Genomic DNA, 23,209 nt, shown 5'->3' with positions numbered 1-23,209 from the left:
GTAATAGCAACAAAAAAATAGAGAATAGAGAAAATGAACAACAAAATAAAGAATAGAGAATAATGCAGTGCAAAAGTCTAAAGAATAAATGTGCAAAATAAAAAGGAAACTTAGGCAACTGTAATGCAATACTGATAATATAATGATCAATGTGCATTAATTGATAAATAATCTTGTAACAGAAAGACTATATAGTAAAATCATTTTCATGAGAATTTGCTTTACAGAATGAGAGTTATTTTTAAGGCTATTAAAAGAAAAATGCCCTAAAAATTTAAAGAATATAGATATTAAAAAACCCATGCAGGTCCTCATGCCATTTACATTGTCAAAATATAGGACACATCTAGTCAAACTGGTTTTAAACTAGACATCTAGTCAAACTGGTTTGGTATAACTGACTGTTCCTTGCCCTAGATGTCTATTTCACAGTGACCTAATGTGTTTGTGCTAAGAGTACATTGTACTGTCAAATTCATTGATTTTCTGTTGGGACATGACCTACATTGTAAACATGCAAAATAATGGCTTGAGATTTCAACTGATATTAGTATAATAAATTAAAATTTGGAATATTATATCCTGGTTGATGATGGTTTTTTTTGGGATCAAGATGTTTTCTTCATTCTTGTTCACATTAATATGATTATTTCAACCTTCAACATTGTTCAATGCACATTTAAAGATAGAAAAGATTTCAGCTCTCATTTAAAATATTTTGCAACTTAATAATAATCTGTCAGATTTGGTGTAAACAAAAAACAAGACCCTGTATGCATAGTCTATTTCTATAACCGTCAAGCAGATAGTTTTTTTTATATCTGAAAAAAAACGACCATGTAAAGAAATATGCAATTAAAAGGCCTAAAATAACCCCTAAAATTCAACATTAACAGATTTTAACAATTAAATCAAGATGCACAAAGTTTTAAGTATTGGTCAGAATATAGGGTTCTTTTGTACTTTAACAGTATCACAATAACAATATAGTGACCTTAATTTTGGACAAGGTAAATGACATGAAGCCAAATTTATCAACCTCTATTGTATGAATGGGAAACTGACCTTTCAATTCTCAAGGCTAAATAAGTATTTTATAGGCTAAATACAAACTTACCTGTCAAGGTAGAATTGTAATCTGAGTGATACCGGTGTTATTCAAGTCACCATAATATAAAAATTTTAGTAAACATATGATTACACAATTGTTTTCATTTTAAAGTTTATGCAGCAACAGAAGTGAATACAGTTTATTATATTAGATTAATACTCATCAAAATATCTGTTTTGTTATTTGTGCTATGTACAATTTGTCAGTCAGTTGCAAACTTGCTTAAAAATATCAGATTTTAGTCGAGTTGTAAACCCTCTATTTATGTTGTCTATTAATCGTAACAGAAGTGAATTGGATCAGTTTGGACAATGTGGTCAGTGTTTGCTGGCCAATAAACAATAGTAGAATGTTTGGTTATTGACCAACTTTCAATAAGTATGTCAGAATGATGGCTGCACTACACTGATTGATAACAGAAACTTGTATTGATTGAACACCATTTAAATGGTTTATTGAAAGATGAATTAGGACACTCAAACCAAATATTTTGCTCTATTTTGTGAACCCCTATCAATGAAATTTTAATGGGAAAAATAGAAGTTGACAAATTACCAGTAAAAACATATACTTTCATATCTTTTGATGAGAATAACTAGTATTTTTAGCTTTTACACACAGAAAATTGGTCTGTTAGGCCTATTACATGTATGTGTGTTCACTGTCATTATCAATAGTTTTAAAAATCATTCCTGAAGTTTGTCCCATCTTCGTGTGAAAACTTGTAGAATAGTTAATGTCACTCCCCGAAAGCTTTCCCACTTCCTGCTTTTTTAAGTGCTAAACATTCACAAACACAACCATTTTGTTTTATAGAATATTTATGGTTCGATTAATTGTATATTGTAAATTCATAACTTTTTATGTGCATGATTAAATTTAGTTGTTGATCAATGTGTAAAAATGCAAAGCTTAATTGATGTACCAGGAAGGCTATCGGAAATTGCAATAGTTTATTTTTCATTTATCATTGGATTCATTACAGTACTAAGAATTTTCACAGTTTAAGGCTAACCACATATTCAAATATTCAACAGATATAAATTTTCTTTGTGTTTGCAGAATTTGTCAAAAGCATGAATTTAAAAAATCCAGTAAAATAATTTTTTTCCTTAAATTCACGAAAATTGGTTCAAATGAAAATAAAACAATCTACAGTAATATAGTATTTCTGAAAATCCAGTGATATTTGTAAGATCTTAACATCACTACTGAACCATTTTTAGGAAACCCTAAAATTTCAAATACTTGAGAAATGTCTGTTGCCATTTTTACATCACTGGCCTGAAGTATGGAACTGACAGCTGTCAGCTGGTGTTGGGTGATCAGGGGCAGATCCAGCCATTTTAAAAAGGGGCGGTTTCCAACCCAGAGTAAAAAGGGGGGGGGGGGGGGGGGTTCCAGCTATATGCTCCTATTCAAATGCATTGATTGGCTAAAAAAAAAGAGGGGGTTTCCAACCCCCGGAACCCCCTGGATTCGCCAATGGTTATGAAATGCTTAAGGGCTTGAAAGCTAACACTCGTGTGTCATTTATAGTTCTATCTGCAGATACATTAACTCTTGTCATATGTGGGAATTATAATAAGAGGGAAATACCGATAGCTCTTGTTTTAATTCTACAAACATGTTATTTTTTTTACAGGATATTCTTGTTAACACTTTTAAATACCAATTGTTTTGGTCTTATTGGAAAATCTGATACATAAATGTTATTTTTAATTTTAGTTTCTTGTGTATAATTCGGAGTTTAGTATGACGTCCATTATCACTGTACTAGTATACATATTTTTTAAGGGCCAGTTGAAGGACACCTACGGGTGCGGGAATTCTCGCTACATTGAAGACCCATTGGTGGCCTTCGGCTGTTATTTGCTCTATGGTCGCTTTGACACATTCCCCATTTCCTTTCTAAATTTTATTTCTTTTCAAAATAGAACTGTTTTAGTTAAAGTGGAAATTTATATGATCTAAATACTCTTAAGAATATCAATATTCACTGAATATATAGAAAAATTGGTTAAATTAAGAGTCTGAAGGCTAGTAACTTTTATAAAGTGACTAGTACATATGTAATACCTCGACTCCATAGCCCTTGTCTGGTTGATCATGAGTTCTATAGAAAATAGAAAAACTTTATAATCAGTTGTTCTTTTCAGTCACTACTTCAACAACTTGCAACATGTATTACTAATTGGAATTTTAATTCAATTTTAAGTTGTTGGTTTTTTTCAGGAGGACTTCCAGGTCAGATGTCAGCATTAAAACAGAGTCCAGCCCAAGCTAGTCCCTCTCACAGATCTCCGGTTCCCACACCTGGTATGTAGTTAACTAATTGATTACTTATTTGAACAGAAATACATTTCGAGTTTAAAAGCAAGCAAACAAACAAACCAGCTGTTCAGTTAAAAAGAACCAACCAAAAATGGAAAAAATACTAAAATAATTTTGTATGCTTCTTGAACATTGAAAAGTAATGAAATGTCAACACCTATAGTTAGGATATAAAATGGAGGAATTTTTTTACTTCCTAATGGATTCACAAGACTGTAAACCAACTAATTTTTGGCTAGAAATTTATTCAGGTTATTATGCAGGACTTATGCTAGAAGAAACATTTTGTGAATATATAAAAAGATATCATCTTGAATATGTTAAACTTGGTTCTATCTCTAAATACACTAAAAGGTTAAAAATAAATGGCACTTTGTGAATATATAAAAAGATATCATCTTGAATATGTTAAACTTGGTTCTATCTCTAAATACACTAAAAGGTTAAAAATAAATTGCACTTTGTGAATATATAAAAAGATATCATCTTGAATATGTTAAACTTGGTTCTATCTCTAAATACACTAAAAGGTTAAAAATAAATGGCACTTTGTGAATATATAAAAAGATATCATCTTGAATATGTTAAACTTGGTTCTATCTCTAAATACACTAAAAGGTTAAAAATAAATGGCACTTTGTGAATATATAAAAAGATATCATCTTGAATATGTTAAACTTGGTTCTATCTTTAAATACACTAAAAGGTAAAAAATAAATGACACAAAGTCTGTTTGAATGAATTGACCTGAAAATAAGTTGGTTTACAGTATTTCACACTGCAATCACAAACCTTGAGCAAGTCAACATTCACATGTAATTTAGAAAAAAATCACATAAGCATGATAAACAAGATTAAATAATCTTGTGTTTTAATACCAACAATGATAATCGCATGGTGCACATATATATTTTACCCACACAGGACCATCAGCCTTCGATCAGTCTCCATTTTTATCAAGTGAATCGTTCCCGTGGGTCGTCACGTCTGAATCACTAAGCAAGACTATAGAGAAGACCATGCTTAGTCAAAGTATGTCCAAATAAAGAGGCATGTTGATTTTTACGATCTAAGCATGTGCCTTTCGCGTAACGAGCATGTGCCCCTTCGTGCTTTTGCTGATGGTGTGTTTATTTTTGGTGTGATATTTGTAGTCATTTTAATATTATTATTACATCATTAAATTATCATTGCTTTACCATTTTGATATGTAAAATGTGATATGTGACTTGATACGAAATGAACAAATATTTTAGGAAACGTCAAGAATCAAGGCAGTGCTCTTAGACGATTCTTTGGCATGCCATTTCCATTTCAGCCTTAAACCAAGTAAATTAAGATTAATGTCATGCTTTTAAAGGGGTTCCATGAAAATATTATGACTGGCTCTATTAAAGACTCCCAGAATAAAATTGAATACAAACAAAGACCTCAAAACTTGTAAAATAATAGTAAGCAAAGGCTATTAATAAGACATTGTTTAGACCATTATCAAAACACTATCGAACGATCTATTTGTGAAAAAGTATTAAAAAAAGTACCAAACTTTAACAAAAGTTAAATTTTAAATGGGGAAGTCCAAAAAAAAAAAATGACAAAATTAGAACTTTGGCTTTTATCAACCAAACGAACAAATGGAAAGTAAATGTCATATTCCTGACTTGTGTAAACACACTACTTACAATGACAGTAATTCAGATCCTGTAGACTTGGTAGAAGATAGAAAGATTTTTCTGCTTCACATCCTGCACCAGTCTGGAAACTTGTGGTATTAATGTAGTGAAAAAATGATGACATATGAATGAACATAGCACTTGAGACTTCCACGTGAGGCATATATTTATGCTGTGTGAAAAATAACATGTTGCATACTGGGAACTGAGACCTCAGCCATTTTGCATCTTTAAAATGTTTACAGAAAAAAGTCATATTGAAAGAGATATTTAACTGGGAATTCTGCCCATATATATATTCTATTCTGCATGACTGATTTCATTTGGATACAAAACAATTATAACACTTAGCATGGCTTAGACATTCATAAAACTGAAATTATAGACTATATAAAGTTCAAGATTAAATTAAAAGATAAGTTCAAAATAAGAAAACAGATGATGGTCTGACTAATCATCATTGCATGGCTACAGTTGCTGAACGTATCTTTATAACTGCTTTGGATAGCCATTTTAATAGTAGGCAATATAAATCAGAGACAAATTCAATGAAGTTTTTTTGTAAACTTTTACTTGCTTTGATGGATAAGAGTTCATCATCAGACCTGCATGATTGTTTCATCAATTTATGTTGTTTGTCAAAATATAGATCAGTTAAAAATGTCATATGAAGAACTTATGCCATGATAGATATCATGAGATATGCTTAGGGCTATTCCAGAAAACAATGTATGGGGGGTTGGAAGGCACATTGTATTAATAATACATGGGTGATGGGTATCAGAGAAATTTTTCACACTACAATGCACTATAATTCTCAATTACAATTGTCTTGGTGGCAGGTGCTGACAAAAACTGCCTCCCCCCCCCCCCTACATTTTTTTTTCTGGAATAGCCCTTGCAACAGATATATACAACTGCTGTCTTTTGATAAGGTTACAATGCAGTTTAATTGACTTTTGATAAACTGGTATTCATTGAGGCAGACAGGACATACAGTAATACAAAATCTGATATTCTCTTAGTGTTATAGGGTATTTCTATATGCTGAGGGTTTAAATGTAGGTAAAAAGTTAAGAGGGAAATGCAAATCTGATGTTTTTGAGATTATAGGGCAATTCAATGTTCTTAAGGGTTAAATGGAGATTATGGGTTAACCAGTAATACAAGCTGTGATATTCTTATGGTTACAGGGCAATACAAAAGTAACAATATATTTAGGGTTAAAAAGATGCATACAAAATTTCACATTTTAAGACCTATGTTAAAAGCTTTGGTTAAAACAATAACTATAAATTCTACATTTGTCAACGACTGGAAACCTTTGGCATAGTACCTTTTACAAACACTGCAGTTGTTTGAACGATAAACAAAGTACAACATTCATTTCATATAAATTGTAATAATCACTTTATACAACAAAAGAAGATAATTACAAACAGGAACAAGAAAAGTATGCATATTTTTAATACCAGAAGAAACCGACATCTAAATTTGTTTGTTTATTAATGAAATGTGATTAAATCTTAAAAGTTCTGTAATTGTATATTTTAAGGACCAGATTCTGGGAAAGGTGAACCAAAAGTGAATGGTGGAAAGAGTGTTATATGTCTGGATGAATAGCTGTTGTACATATCATACAAGTCATTCCACGTGGAATATCGTATTTATTGTGTCTCGTAACTTACAATATCATCTTATCGTATGACTTTTAAGCATTGTACTCTCTCATCACAAATCATTGGACTATTGCAGACGTTACATTGGCTTGTTAACAGACGGGCAGACTTTAAATCAGTGAACATTGGCATTCAGCTGTATCATAATTCATAGTTTCAGAATCTCAAGGATTATGGGTAATTTTACATTGTTTGTACACCAAAAGGAAAAAGGTGTTTTGCCATTGGTCAAAATCCATTGTTATTGATTTTTGTAACCAATAGCAGCACTTGTACAATTTTTAAAATTATTTCCCAGAATGCATTAGATTCTGAAATGGTTCAATCATTCATAATTCATTTAACATTCAACTGCAGCAATATAATCAGAAAATAAAGCTGTTTAGAAATATATTGCTTTCCTTGAGATACACATAATTTCTTTTTTTCTGATGTTTTTGTTAAAATGTAACTTTTGTTGTGTAACTTAATTTATATTGTAATACATTTGTCAATTTCTATTTCTGTATTTTTTGTTTGTTTTTTTAAACATGGTGCATAAGTTGGTAACCCTGTTATATGAAACTGATCTTTTTTTATTTTCATATTTTGTAACATTGGTGAACAATTAAATTTCATAACTTTTCAGTAATAGGAAATGAGATCTTTAAAAACTTCATTTTGCACAGTATGTTTCAATAGCTTTCAGTGTTGGCTAAACTTATTTAGGAAATGGGCTTTTGTTATTTTAGGCCTCTGCATATCATTATGCTATACATAGCTTTAAATTTCTAAACAGAATTTTAACTTCAGGCAGTGCCTACATGATGTTCCTAAAAAATCAATTCAAATGTAAATGAAATAAAATGATGTGAGGGTTCTGTTAACACTATGCACCATGCTATTGTAGTGAGAAATACTTGTCACTCGAAGTGTTTTCTTATTTGGTTGACTTGAAGGAATATGAGGCTGTAGACTGTTACCGGGTAGACTAGAATAAAGAAATATTATCTTTCTCAATTATATCCATCTTTTGTTTCGTTTGTTATTAAATTTATCATGGGAAATCCAGTATGGTTGATGGGTAGACTTGGATTTAGGGAATTCTTAAAATCAGTAATGCATTTGTAATAGTCTGGTTTGATCAATTTTTTTCAAGCTTTCTTGTATAACGGAACAAAAAAATCTTTGTTGCATGAAAGCTAAGCATATGTGATGAAACTGTTTGACTAAAACATACCATTAGTTTTTGAGAGATTTACCTTAATTTAGGTCTACCCTACTCAGTTATGACGAAAATTAATGAACTTGCTGTAATATTTTTTTCTATAGAAATAGGTGCTTTGTTTCTTGCTTTACAAAATCTTGTTACAGAAACTTTTTTTTGTACATAACATTTTTCTGTTTTTTATATAAGATTTTGAACAGTTAGATTTTAGACATGTGATCATGAAAGTGTTTTATAATGAAATAAGGATGAATTTTTAAACACAACATCAATGAAACTGAAAAATTACATCAAACATTGTACTAGTTCATTATGGCAAGTTAATGTTAAGGTTGGAAATAAAAGGCCAGCTGTAATCTGTGTAGTTGTTATTTGTTCATAAAATAAAATAAATGTAAAGAACAGATGTGTAACCAGAATTTGGAATGAGGGAGCCCTCAAACTAGACAAAAGATTTAAATGTTGAGAGGTACAGGTCAGGACTAACCATTAATGTAGCCCAACCCTCTAAATCGGCCTCTGAATTATACAAATATGGAGATGGGGGTATGATTGCCAACAAGACAATTATCTACCATAAACCAAATAAAGTGGATGTGAGCAACAGTAGGTCTACAATGACCAAAACTTGTATAGAAAAGACATATAAAAACAGTCATGACAAATCTTGTCAAAATGGCCTTCAACAATGAACAAAACTCATTTTATATAGACTATATATGAAAGGCCAGAAAGGACAAAATGTGAAACAATATGAATAAAAAAACAAATTGTGGTTTTACTGGTGGACAAACCTACTTACCACTAAAAAATCAGGATGTCATAAACCCACATTACACTAAATTTTTAAGGTTAAAACTAATTTTGGTAATTCTCTAGCATCGTAATGTAAATCCTCATGGTCAAACCTGGGTTCATGACTTGAATATCAAACTGAATTTCATAGTTAAAAACTGGGATTCTGGGCCTTTATCACTGAATCTTCATGATTAATTTTCAGGGTTATTAACAAGTTATTTTCATTCACAATGAATCTTTATAGTCATCAAGTCATTTACCTTCACACCTTATCCTTGTGGTCAAAAAGATGTCCTGGACCTACAGGCTACATCACTGAATAGTCTTTGTTAACAATGACAAATTGTGGACTTCTGACTCCTCACCTACATCACTAAATCTTAATGTTTAAAACAGGTCAACTTTTATTCAGTAATTGCTTCAAAGATTAAGTAATTTAAGTGTTATTTTCATTCTCAATTGAATCTTTCATTGTGAACACTGAGGGTTGTTAACATAATCAAGAATCTTCACATCTTTAATTTGTCCCTGAATTTTCTTGGTTTAATAACTTGGGTCATCACTCACAATGAATCTTCATTATTGACTTATGGTTATTCCAATGCTTTTACAACTACTTTAATACCAAATATCATTGACCTACCACTAGTGGTTCCAAATAAACTAACCTAATCACAAAGTAAAACATTGTTGATGCTGCACCTGATAAACTTAACAAAACTAATACATAATACAAAACAATAAAGTCTACATAAAAGTTTTGATAGTTTATTAGAAAAAAATATCAATTCTTAACAATATTTAATTCTCAACAGTTTAATATTACAGTAAAGATATACTTCTTAGAAGAACACATCAAATAGAACATAACTTAATGACTTGGTTTTATTTTTTTGAAAACATGAAAACCTGTCTATACTGGAGTATTTAATGAACAAATAATGCATTACAATAAATTACTGGAAACAATTCACAGTATTACTTGATTCAAGAAGTCCGTTTATCAGGGGCAGATCCAGCCATTTTAAAAAGGGGGGGGGGGGGTTCCAGCTATATGCTCCCATTCAAATGCATTGATCTGCCCAAAAAAAGGGGGGGTTCCAACCCCCGGAACCCCCCCTCTGGATCCGCGCCTGTTTATATAGGTTGACATTTTACACAGGGATCCATTAAAAAAAATATTTCTCTACACAATAAAAACACGGAGTACAAAAAAGTATAACAAAAATACCAAACTCCAAGGGTAAATTCAAAAAGGGGAAGTCAACCAACAGAACAGGTGTATAAACAGACAGAAAAGACTTTACATGAAAAAGCTGCCTTAATTATGCCCTGTTAGATAAGGTTCATGAGGAACATGCATAGCATAAAGACAAGTGCATGGATTGATTTTTCTTTTTACACCTGATGGGTAAATGTAGAGGTGTTCGGGTTGGTGTGTGCCAATGCCAATGAGACAACTCTTCACCAGAGTCCAAATGACGAAGATTTTAACAACTTTAGGGCCACAGCCTTCAAAAATGAGCAAAATAAATATTGTAAAGTAAGCTATGAAAGGCCCCAAAGTAATGATTGTAAAATAATTCAAATGGGAAAACTAAAGGTGGGCGTGTCGACACTATCAAAATGGTTATTTCACAAAAATATCGCGCAGTTGTAAGAAACAGTCTTAAAACTGTATGCTTTGCATGGCAAAGAAAAATATACCTAGTACCTTCAGACGCCATCACTTGACATTTCTCTAAATTGGTCCTTTCTTTTCTATACATTGATTGTCACAAACATATTTGAATATTTTTCAAACTACCAATGCTTTGTCAATAGAAACTTGTTTATCTAATCAAACATAGCCACAGCTATAGACCACAAAATCTTGAATCTTTGGGGAATTCACATAACCAACTTTCACTGTTACAAGAACTGAATTTCCAATACATACTTAAACAAACAAAACTATCAAATAAAAAACTTGTACATTTTTTTACAATACACAACAATAAGGTTAAGTTACTATGTAAAGATGTTCAATTCTTAATATACTGTGGATTCATATTTCAGGGGATGTTATTTTTAAAGCAATGGTATTTCCCTGCATATTTAATTTCCTTGTTTTGACAAATTATGCATGCAAACCCCAATAAGTATTTACCATTAATTTATAAATAATGTTTGATATTTTTATGTTATTGAAAAAATTGAAACAGGATAAATTTGCATAAATAAAAGCTAATAATAACAATGAAGCTAAATATAGATGACCTTCTATAAGACTTGATACCAATTGAAAAATTCAATTTTCTTTCATCCTACAAACAGTAGTCATGATGTTCTGTTGAGCTGAGAGCAAATTATCCCAGGCTAAGTTTCAACATAAATGAGTTAAGTGTATTTATGTGTGATAACTGTGAAGCTTAATGTATAAAACAGTGAATACATAATACAAAACAATAAATAGATATTGAAACAATATAAACATGAAAAAAATATATTGCCCCAACAAATAATCTAGCTTTTAGTACATTTCATATTGAATTTTGGTCCAACTTTTTCTATACTGTAAGGTGTAAAATTTTCAATAGAGTGTTTCAATTTTGTCTTATTTTGCAATTACAAAAAATCACAAATAGCAGGTACAATATAACTGATCTTTGAGGGAGAAAAGGCAAAATTTAAACTTGTGAAAAAATTTGGCTCTAGAAATCGTGAAATTTAAACATGTTACAAAGTTTGGCCCTAGAAATTGTGAAATTCAAATTAGTGACATAGTTTGTCCCTAGAAATTCAACCCTTGGGGAAAATTAAACATTTCACAGCATGCAAGGAATGTAAATAAAGTTATAAATAATCATGAAAATACACATTTAATGAATTAATATAACCTATTTGGAAAAATAAGAATTTTGTTTTACACATACACATCAATAACGTCTATAAGTATGAGTAGTTAACACAGAATGTCCATTAACTGACTAAATTTTACAGGACGGACAATCAATTACCCTTTTCTAAGAAATGTAATAAAATTTGTATTTCTGATTATATTTATAGAAAACAGTCTAGTTTATAATCATCAATTTCATTATTAATTATGATTTTTTATATTGAATGGCAATACATAATTTGTACAGTTCTCTAAAAATACTGATCACAAGCCTGCAATTTATTGTGAATTTAATATTTTGGGTTTTTACCACTTAAAATGAACTACTTTTACTGTTTTATATAATAACTAACATCTGATTATTTTTCACATGTTTTTCTTCACTTAATTGCATCCAAAAATTATGTACAGCAGAAATATTTATTAAATTCTCAATAAATCCCAGATATAAATGTTATTTTATTTGAGGGTTTTAAATTTAACTTTTTATATAAAAATAAAAGCAAACTTTACTTTTTGAATTCTTAGTTGCTCTTTTCAAAGGTCTGTACATCTAAGGGCTATTGCAAAATAAAATGAAAGGTGCTTTACCACCCCCAAGACCATAGATACAATTTTCATTAGATATTTAGTGGAACTTCTGTGTAAAAACATGCCTGATCATTTTGTAAAATGATGCCCCTTCTCAAATTGGCTAGATATGCTTGTAGTTTCAATTTTTCAAATCTTTTCTAAATGCTTCACACATAACTGACTTATTCCATACAATCAAGTAAAATTTTCATTCAATCCTAATAATGTCTCTATACTAGGAACATTTCCATGCATCAAGAGGTAGTCTGTCTAACTGCCGTACTCTTTTCTGTCGCCATAGAAACCAGAAAATACCTATCACTACACACAGGAATGATTCTATATAATATCCATCAATCTCTGTTTGACAGTTTCCTCCTGCTGATGTACAAGCCTAAAAATAGAAATTGATACATATAGAATAACATTAAAATTGTCTCAAAATATAATGCTATTCGTAACAAGCCTAATACACAGGTAAAATGCAAGGCTTTGCTGAAATTTTTTCTTACCAGTACTTTGAACATTGTTAATTTTCAAATTATATACAAACATAAAAAATATTTTCTTCAATAGGAGCCAAGATTGATTGATTGATTAGAGTTAAACACCACTTTCAACACTATTGTGATATTTTGTGGTGGTCAGTTTTTATTAGTAGAGGAAGCGAGAGTAACTGGACAAAACGACCAATCTTTGGTAGGACAACTGAAATCTTAGTCAATTAAAATTGGAGTAGAGTGCACCTGCATTGGAGCCAAGAAAACTTGATTGAAAGTTTTCAACCCAGAGTCTTTCAAACAGACTTGAGAGTGAGAGTGTTTTCTCCGTTAGGGACACTGGTGTATATATCGCCATTGAACATCTTTCAATTTTAATAGCAATAATACACAATGGAATGAGAATTAAACATCTCACAAGATTATTCTGATCTACTTACCTCAGTTTCAGCTGTAGAGGCACACTGACCAGGACCTCCATGACATGACTTCCATGTTAGTCCTTCTACTAACCACAATGCTACTGTTGCTGGCCAATTACCACCTATAATGAATTAAACCAGTCAAAGTTCAAGTTAAAGGAGCATTTTGCAGTTCTGCAAATTTTGCAAAAACTTCATAAGTTTTAAGATTTTATATTTTTATAGGGGATTTTTTTGTTAAAAAAAACATGAATTGATGGATTTTTAGTGCCATTACAAAGATTTGTGAATCACATTTCTGTTTTGAAATCTAAAATAGTAATTTTTGATTATGTGAATGACAGCTAATTTCTGTTTAAAGTAAGAACATTATCAGTAGTTATCTTTTTTTTTTGCCAATTGTGCTGTTTTGTATTGTCTTTATGTCCCCACCTTAGTAGAGGGGGCATTACATTTTTGGTGGTGTCACTTTTACTGTTCTAGAGTTATGCCCCTTTACAAACAGAAAAAAATGCTGAATTCTTCATTTCCATTCTCTATCTAAAGTTTTCCTCAACCAAATGAAATGAAAATTATACACACTACTTATTACAACAAAACTCAGTTCAAGTACAATTTTGGGTAGTGTCACTTTTACTGTTCTTCAGTTATGTCCCTTTATAACTTCATATGATATGCTGCCATCATATGCAAGCAGGTGCATCTTCTGTGTATCCCATGGACACATTCCCCATTTATTGCTTATCTTTTATAATTAGGCCACCTGATGTCTCATTTAAAAGGACCTCTGACCTTAAAAATGTTCAAACGATTAGTATGCTTCAAAGTGACTCTGTGACCAACAGCAATTCTTAAACATGACCTTGTCACCTAAGGGGTACCCTTCAAGACCCCTAAAAATGCTTTGGTTCCATTGACTTAGATTTTTTACATCGGTAAACAAAGAGAATTTTCTAGGTTACCTAGAAGCAGCTAGGTAAACTCATTTTGCTATTGTACAAAACAGTGTTTCTCCTTTTTAATATAGATTAGATAGTTGGTTTTCCTGTTTGAATGGTTTTACAGTAGTCATTTTTGGGGCTCTTTATAGCTTGCTGTTTGGTGTGAGCTTTGGCTCTGTGTTGAAGACTGTACTGTGAACTATAATGGTTTACTTTTTACAAATTGTGACTTGAACGGAGAGGTGTCTCATTTGCACTCATACCACATCTTCTTATATCTATACAGAACTTACCAAGGTTTGCCAGTGTATTTAATAGAGTCATGTAAGTTCCTCCTATAGCAGGGTCACTTATTTTTGCATGGAAAGCCATCTGGGACACAAACATACTGTATAATGCTACCTACAATTAATAATACATGCAGGATAAATTAAAATTTTATAAGATAAATGTGATTTATGGTTATTTGAGATAAATATGTACTATATAATACTAATACATTGAAAATGTAGTTGATTCACTTGATTGAGATGAATCTATGGAAATTCTTCTACGACATAAATGTTTCTGGAATGTACCTTGAGATTTTACTTAAATAAATGGAGAATGTGTCTATGGGACACACATGATGCACCGGTTTGCAAGTAACTTTATAAAGAGGCATTACTCGAAAATGAGAAAAGTGGTGCAACCCAAATTTTGAATATGATCTGTGTTTTGAAGTAATAACCATGTGTATAAATACCTCTTATGGTGATGGCGGGACATACCAATCTATCAACTAAAAGCAACTACAAAAGTGATTTTATTGTTATGGAGTTTTACTATTATTTATATAAACAAATTCAATCTTAAACAATATAAAGACTTACTTGATGAATTGCATAACTGCCCAATATGAGGGCATAAAAATAGGTTGGGAAATTCCCCTTTGTCTCCTGTACTTGTGATGACAGCCATACAATAAATGCATACAGTAACCCTAGCATTAACCTGTAATACAAAAATATCAAATTATAGTTACAATTACACTATAAAAAGCATTTCAAAAGTATAAACCCTAGTATCTATCATAACTAGACCAATACCAGGTCTTAACCGAAATCTCTGTATGCAATTGATTGTCGTAGTATGGATAGATGAAGCATAACTGAGCACTCCCTTTCATTAAAGCAAAAAGTACTTGTTTACTGTAAGGTGTTGGCACGGATGTTATTTGTGTATTAATAAAATTGAAATGAAGAAAACAAGTTCAATTCATATTTTCTAGGAAAATTGTTAATAAATGTAACTTGGGCAAAGAAAACCAAAAATGATATAAATTTTTCTTGTACAATAAGTGTTGTCAAATTTCAAACTATAGCCAAACAGGAAATGACTGTAAAATTTGCAACAACATGGTTGGAGGGTGACAGGTGTATGTAAAATTTGCTTACTAGCTACAAAATTTTTAAGCTGCCGATCAAGCAAACATAAAGTTGCTGTAGAATGCATGTGTTACAATATGAAAATTACATGCCCATAACTAATATATTGTATGTCTATTGATTTAGAGAAGCATTTAAAATACAAACCTAAATGGCATTGCCCTGAGAAATACGTCCATTGGTTTAGGACCAGCTGTAAACTTGCTAATTATTAATGGTAAAACTATCTGTATTGGAATCATAGGTATAGCAAACAGGGCTAGAGTCTGTTTCTGCATACCAGATTCTATCAGCTTCAGTCCTGTTAATGAATCTGCAGCAGAAAATCCAACCTGAAAATGGAAAATATACAATAAAATAAACTCATGATTATAAATAGAAAAATTGCAATAAAAAAATCAAACACAAAGAAGAAATTAATTATAAAACATCACAAGAAAAAAGTGTTTTAAATAATGCAATTTAATAAATATAACTGTTTTAACACTGTAGTATTTGTAAATCCCTCAATAACATTATAAACCATTTTATTAATTTGTTTTCACTTATTTGTCTTTTTTTTAATTGTAGGTTTCTCTTCCAAGTTACATTTATAAACATTTTTCTTAGAACATTTTAATAGAACTGGTTTTCTTCCTTTCAATTTTATAAAGGCACAAATAAAATATAGGTCATCACCTTTAATAAAGTAAACAAGTACTTTTTGCCTCAAAATGAATTTGAAATATATACATGATATAAATTGTCCTACTTCATAAATAATACCAAAAACCTATTGCAAAATAATACTACAGTGAAATCTGGCTTACCAAAACCGTGTAGGGACTTAAGATTTTGTTTGTTTTTGGCAAATTTTAGGTTAGATGATGTTTACAATGTACAAGATTCAATAAGACTGGAGTTTTAAAACAACATGTTTGGTTACATGGTAAGACAGGTTTTCAGTTTATGCCATATTGGGTTTAGACAGATTTCAATGAAAATAGTTATTGCATGAGCTTGCGAAATTACAATAAAATTACAAAAAGAAGAATTAAATTCTTTAAAAAAGAGACTTCTCACCTTAGCTGTGAGTATGATGACAGCATATGATATAACTGCAGGCAGTTGTATGACACGAATGAGTTGTTTGTATGTATCAATGATACCCTGCTCACTGTCTGCATCAGGATCATCAGACTCATGCTTGAAGATCCACACTAATGTTGTTGTGGTAAAAAATACAATGCCCCAGAAATACAAAAAACCTGAAATTAAAATGAAATTAAAATTAATGTCATTTTAATCATGTTACAGCCAATTGCATTGAGTGTGTAGACAAAGGTATTATCTTTTGTTAGCTTGCTTGATAACCATGAATTCATTATTGTGTTAGGTAAACAACCCTCTTATAAGAGTAGACTAGTCCAACAGATAACTAATCTGTGTCTGTTGGACTAGGCTACATCGAAAAGAGGGTAGTATACCTGACCTAATAATGACTTCACGGTTCAGCTAATAAACACAAATTTGTGATCTTACAGTATTATGATTTATTCTCATTCGTTGCAATGTAAAATTAACATATATGCGACATGTCCATTGTAAATTTTCTTATTGAAGCTGTTCTGTAAAACATAATTTTTATTCCAAAAAATACCACTGTACCATGGGGGATAAAAACATTTTTATCATGTTTATAGAGTGTTTAGATTTATAGTAAATGGTCGAGGTAGACGTAGGGTGACGTTTAAGTGCACATTATACTGTTTAAATACCTCTAATTTTGTTCTGAGTCAGGCTATCAGGACCCTACATGTATGTTGAGATTGTTTTTGTTTGTTTTTGTTAGGATGCTATTTTTTTAACGAATGAGTGGTTGATATTGTCTATTGCTCTCCAGTATTTTGTTGATTCCGGTTATTTTTTTTATGGATCATATAATATTGCATATCTATGAATGTAACAGCTGTAACAGCTGTAATGTATTATTGTTTCTTGCAGTGTAAATAATTATGAAAAATATTCCCTGTCAGCCAATCATGTGACTTATAAAAGAACTCTGCTGACAGACATGTGTCTTACTTGCTAATGTCACTAAACCAGTTTCTTTAGGTTCAGATCTGAGATATTTATTACAGAAATCAGCTGACTCTAGTGCTAAAAATAGAACATTTCCTAGAAAATACCCAGCTGTCTGTCCTACTGAGTTACAGGTACTAGCCCATCCCACATTACGCCTGAAAAATAAAATAAAAATGCTTGCATGTTCATGTAAAACCAAATACTGTGGATTAATTAATATTCGTTGCATATCAATTTTCATGGATTTCGTGGAAATGGGGCCAAAAAAAAGAATAGGTTTGTTTGCCCAAACGCTACCTACCCAGAAAAAAGGTGCCTACTCAAATTCTTTTATTGTCCTGATTTGAAGAAGATTTTTTTTAATCAGATAGACATGAAGACTAATAAATACCTGATACTTCAACTTCTCTTTAAAAAAAAAAAAATGCCTACCTACCTACCCACTGTCTCAACCATTGGGTAGGGTTTGGGCAAACCAAAATATTTTTAATTGTGGCCTGGGAGAACCATGAATTGAAATTTTCAACAAAATACAAATTTCCCCAGTCCAGGAATGTGTGCAAACTCTCCCAAAACCATGAATTTAAATATCCACGAATATGCAAGTTCTCAATCCACGAAAATTGGTACCCACGAAAATAATTGAATCCACAGTACTTTATTCTAAGCTAAGATACTATCCCTTTAATAATAAAAAATCATAATTCAATAGACAACTTTTGAGTTCGATGCATTTCCGTCAAAAACTCTGGTTTTAGTGAACGTCATTTGTGCGTTTAGGGGCGTCGTCACTTCCATTCCAATGTTGAGCGAGTGGTTGGAAAACTATAATTCTATATTGTACGAATTATTCGGCAAATTGAATTCTCAAAATTGACAATCAGCATTGCTGTCATAAGGGAATTGTCATTAAGTACCTACAGAACAACCATTATTTCTAGTTTATCCTGCACAATGACGATCACTAAGACGCTTGATGAACGTAAATAGTGCAGGGATACAGGTGATCCCCTCTATCTGGTAAATGACGTCATAAAGGCGCGTATAATTGACGAGTTTTTTCCGGTGACGGATGAACTCGAAAGTGGTCTATTAATTTTTACAATACAGTGTACATGTATGTAGCATCACTAAATTTATTTTGACTTAACATCAAAGAGCAATTTGTTAAATCAAACCTGAATTTATTACCAACTGGATTAAGCTTCTTATCAGGAAATTTTTAATTATGTGAACCTAAAATAATATGTTCATCTACATTGTATATTACCTAGACAACATGGTAAGAGCCCAGCCATCAACTGCTATATCTTGTGTGGCTGCTAGAACATTAAGCATAAAAAATATCACAGTTATATATAAAATGTTTACATGTCCTCCTCCGTTCTCTGTCCCTAACAACTGATCAATATTCCACGATAAAACCAACATAAATACACCTATAAGGTATTGTATAGGTACCAGCCATGTCTTACGTCGTCCAAACCACGATAAATATAAAGAATCCACTAAAGGTGCCCATAACAATTTAATGCTGAATGGCCAGAACACAAAACTGAACACAGCCTGGTCTTTGTAACTGACATTTCTACTTGTCAATAACATTGGAATACTCCCACCTATTCCTAAGGGAATTCCCTGAAGTATATATAGAAACATCAACAAAGAAATATTTCCATAGTCTCCCTTCAGTCCATCATTTCTGTGTTTATCATGTTTATCATGTTTATCACTGTCTTGTCCTGGTTGATCAATGTGTGTTGAAATCATCATATGAGGAAACGATTCTGATGATTCTGCATTGATTGCTTCCACTGTGTGTTTGGAAGCATGTTTACGCTGTGTCGTCATATTTTGTTGATTTTCGATTGTCAATACAAAATTATCTTTGGACTCCGTTTTGTTCCCCTATTTGAAGAACCTGAAAAACAGATAGAATAGTACATTTGAAAGTAAAGTTCATGTACATGTATATCAACTTTGAATAAAGCTTAAATAATGTACATAAAATTGAGAATACAAATGGTGAATAAAAATAATGCCATCATTCAGTCTTCTGAAAAGCAGGTAAGACCATTACTACACACTTGTCAATGGGTTCTAAGTCTTTGCAGTATATACACATGTACATGTACATTTTTGTACATATAGTAGTTTTAATATAACCCACCACAATTTTATTTCAGAGTCAATATATTTTATTTCTTTCTTTTAAATTGAAAAAACACCAACATACAGAAAGCTTGTATCACTCTTTGCCATACATATTCATTAAAGGTACATGAACTCAAAGAACAAAAACATTTTTTTGTTATTTTGGCTTTCGATAGTTTTAATGATTGCATTGTCTCGCTTTGATTTATTCTTTACATATAAGTTTTAAAAAAAAAAGGTTTCTCTTCAAAATAATTTTTTTTGGGATGAAATGAACGAGGAAGTACATTTTAAAAGGGTGGACAGGAGAAATTACCAGACACATATGATTTTTTTGACCAAGACTGCCATATGGCAACCCTATGATGGGGCCCATAACACTATATGAACACAATCACAAATTACAGTTAATTCAAAAGGGGTGTCTAATGGATCTTAAAATTACTCTTTTCCAGGGAAAAAGGCGTATATTTAAATAACTTTTTAAGAAAATTATGCATCAGATATTAAATAATGAAGATGGAACAAAATTTTATTTATTAAAACATGATATGAGGCAGGTGATTGAAAATTCCAATGGCGTCAAAACCATATGACGCATTGAATTGTTATACCAAATCAAATTGCTCTATTGTCAATTACATGTACATTTTGTAGGTGACCTTTTTTTTAACGAAGGCAATTATATTATTTCTTTGAGTGATATTGCTTTGAAATAGTTTGCAATAAATTGGGGGTTTATTCAACTGGAAACCTCATTATCAGCCATGAAATTTGACATCAATGGAATTTATACGAATATTTACCTATGGTCGCAATATTGATCTCTTTATATTAATTTTTTTTTATGAAAAATATACATGTACATTTGTACATGTATGTATATTGTTTTTTAGTAATTTATTCTGTATTCCTGAACAAAATTATGGCATGAACATCGTTTTTTTCCTTAAGTTTTTCTTTCATTTTGAAGGATTTTTTTTCGCGTGAAAATCATGTTATATGTAAAGTGCTTGACATTTTGAAATTCTTAAAAATAGACTTGCTTGGCCTGTTTGTCTACCACTAAGATTGATGAAGCCAATGGAGGCCAGGAGTGGGATTTTCTGTAGTTTTTCAAGCATTTGGAAGTCGGTTTTAAACGGCCATAAGAAAATTGGCATTTTTGTACAATACTTTAGAATAACAATGAAAACATATCTTTAGAAACTTTTTTTTATTTGGAAGAGTAGAAAAAACACATTTTGTACTTATTTTGTAAGCTGGTATTAGCGTAGAGACGTCAATGCAGAATTTTCCAGTATGATAAGTACAATAACAAAGTCCAAACAAACCAACTGATGACCAATTATAGACTGCGGTAGCCCCACAGGACGCAATTACGACTGGACACAATTACGAACGATTTCCAATGTTTGCCCTCTGAGATCATATTTGTTTATATTTATCAATAAATGTTTTTATAAATAAAAACCCTATTAAAAATCCCTTGTTTTCATGATAATACAATTTATGTGCACTTGGTGAATGTTGATGACGATGACAAAATCATTCTGAAAATATTATAAGAACAGCAATCTGACCTGGAAGTTATATAAAAAAATACATAAAGGTAAGTGCATATTGCCTTCTTTTGTTAATATATAGAAAGAAAAATATCTCCTGATTCTGTTCATATGCGTGATACCTTTTATCATGCCCAAATAACCCCACAATTGACGTTTTTTAGACTCTTGTGAACCTATTTATGGCCAAAAGAAAATATGTTAATTTTATTGAAAAGTCCAGAGAACTCCGAAAGAAATGTTGACCAATATAAAAAAAATCATAGATGAATGATTAGTACACCACCGAAATGGATAAACTTGAATTTAGTGCTCCTTTAAAGGAGGAACTTACACAAAAACAAAAAAATTCAGAAATCTTTCCTTTACAAATGACCGACATTTCGTCTGCAACCACTGCTGAAGTAATTGAAGTAAAAAACAAACTTGTGCTTTTTATTTTCCTATGAAAATGTGTTTGAGATAAAGATTATGTATGCTTTATCAATTTTGGCTGCTGTCATTGATTTCTTCTGCAAGATATGTCAATATAGTGCTGTTCGGAATTGCGTCCATATGTGGGTCTCTTGACCTGTAAAACGAGGTTACGCAAATCTTACTTAAGTATCCCAACGTGCATAAAAATTTATGTGGGATATGATGCAAAATGGAAAGCCTTCATACATCTTAAATTCTATGGTATAAAAAATTCAAGAAAAGTAGTCTACATAAAAAAAATATTAATCACAGTTCAAAAATCGTTCGTAATTGTGTCCGGTGAGGCTAGGATATTTTTTGTTTGGCCTTAGTCTTAGATGTTTTAAAAGGGCAGCATTTAGGACATTGATGCACAAGTAAGGAAATGTAAAGAATTTTATCAAGTATACGAAAACTGAAGAGCTTACATACTGTCTTTAGAAATTCTATTGCTATCTTCTACAAGTTCTTTGATAATTATTAAATGGAAGATTTTTATGCAGTTTGTTCCAAAAACAAGATTAGCCATAAGGCATAAGAACATAAGCCATGTAAGCTTAGACTATCAACAAATGGTTTCAGCTATTGAAATCTATCGTAAAATTTGTTAGAAATAGAAGTATTTTCTACAAATGAGCTTTCAACTTTAGGACGAACACATAACAGTTTTTGTCGCATCTTGCATTTATGTAAAAAAATATACATTTGTGATAACCTCTGTATATAAAATTATGACATTACGCGTACCTTATTTCATCATTAAAGTGCTTCACATTAACCTTTTCTGGAAATGATCTTTACAGACACAATATAAAGAACATATGTCAAGAACCTAAAACAAACGTGGCGAGTTTTCGTCTGGTGTTTTTAACCGGAAGTTTATATTTGTGACAAGATATACCTATAATAGTCATTCACAATTCGACTATAAACAGAATAACCTAAAACCTGGAACTGACAAATGAAATGAAACGAACTATGCAAATGTGTTGAGAAAGTAAACAAATACAAATAAGCGAACACAAATAAATAAATAAATGAGAAATCTTATACAGTTTATTAGATATTTTGAAGCCATAACCATAAGTGATTATTTGGTTTGTGTCTATGCATATCTACTTTACCTTTGGAGGGTTAAAAACTCTTACTCGTTGGAAGTACTTGATGAATTGCATGCTTATATTGGTGATTTTTTATGTGTTCAAAGTTTTGATTTTTCTACCCTTTATACCACTTTGCCTCATATTCTCATTAAGCAAAAATTCACATAAATGGGCATTTAAAAAGAGAATGCGATTACATATGTTCAAACTCTTTTAGGTAATTTTTTAGTAGCAATAAACAAAAGAACTATGTCAATTGGACATGCTTTGATACTAAATCTGCCCTTGAATTTTTACTAGATAACATTTTTGTTCGCTTTG

At 31.2% G+C, this 23,209-nt stretch overlaps 2 protein-coding genes across 2 annotated transcripts in view; one reads left to right on the top strand and one right to left on the bottom strand.

Moving 5' to 3' along the window:
- The window catches only part of LOC143057707 (chromodomain-helicase-DNA-binding protein Mi-2 homolog), a 40,650-nt gene extending 36,159 nt beyond the window's left edge, over positions 1-4,491 (top strand). Inside the window, exons 37-38 of the mRNA XM_076231073.1 lie at positions 3,347-3,430; positions 4,370-4,491. Of these exons, the coding sequence (XP_076087188.1) occupies positions 3,347-3,430; positions 4,370-4,491 (206 nt within the window). The remainder of the gene's footprint in view (positions 1-3,346; positions 3,431-4,369) is intronic.
- A 5,063-nt stretch (positions 4,492-9,554) lies between these two features.
- Positions 9,555-22,657, bottom strand: LOC143057706 (acetyl-coenzyme A transporter 1-like). The gene is made up of 9 exons (XM_076231072.1): positions 22,533-22,657; positions 18,881-19,531; positions 17,611-17,765; positions 16,609-16,793; positions 15,694-15,878; positions 14,992-15,112; positions 14,413-14,521; positions 13,197-13,300; positions 9,555-12,650 (listed from the first exon to the last, which is right to left on the bottom strand). The coding sequence occupies exons 2-9, from the start codon at positions 19,459-19,461 to the stop codon at positions 12,492-12,494; spliced, it is 1,599 nt and encodes a 532-aa protein (XP_076087187.1). The 5' UTR covers positions 19,462-19,531; positions 22,533-22,657; the 3' UTR covers positions 9,555-12,491.
- Positions 22,658-23,209: the final 552 nt, after the last annotated feature.

Source organism: Mytilus galloprovincialis, chromosome 13 (assembly GCF_965363235.1).
Source record: "Mytilus galloprovincialis chromosome 13, xbMytGall1.hap1.1, whole genome shotgun sequence".
Lineage (NCBI taxonomy): Eukaryota > Metazoa > Mollusca > Bivalvia > Mytilida > Mytilidae > Mytilus > Mytilus galloprovincialis.
The sequence above is the reverse complement of the archived record's forward strand: the minus strand, read 5'-3'. Positions and strand labels throughout refer to the sequence as shown.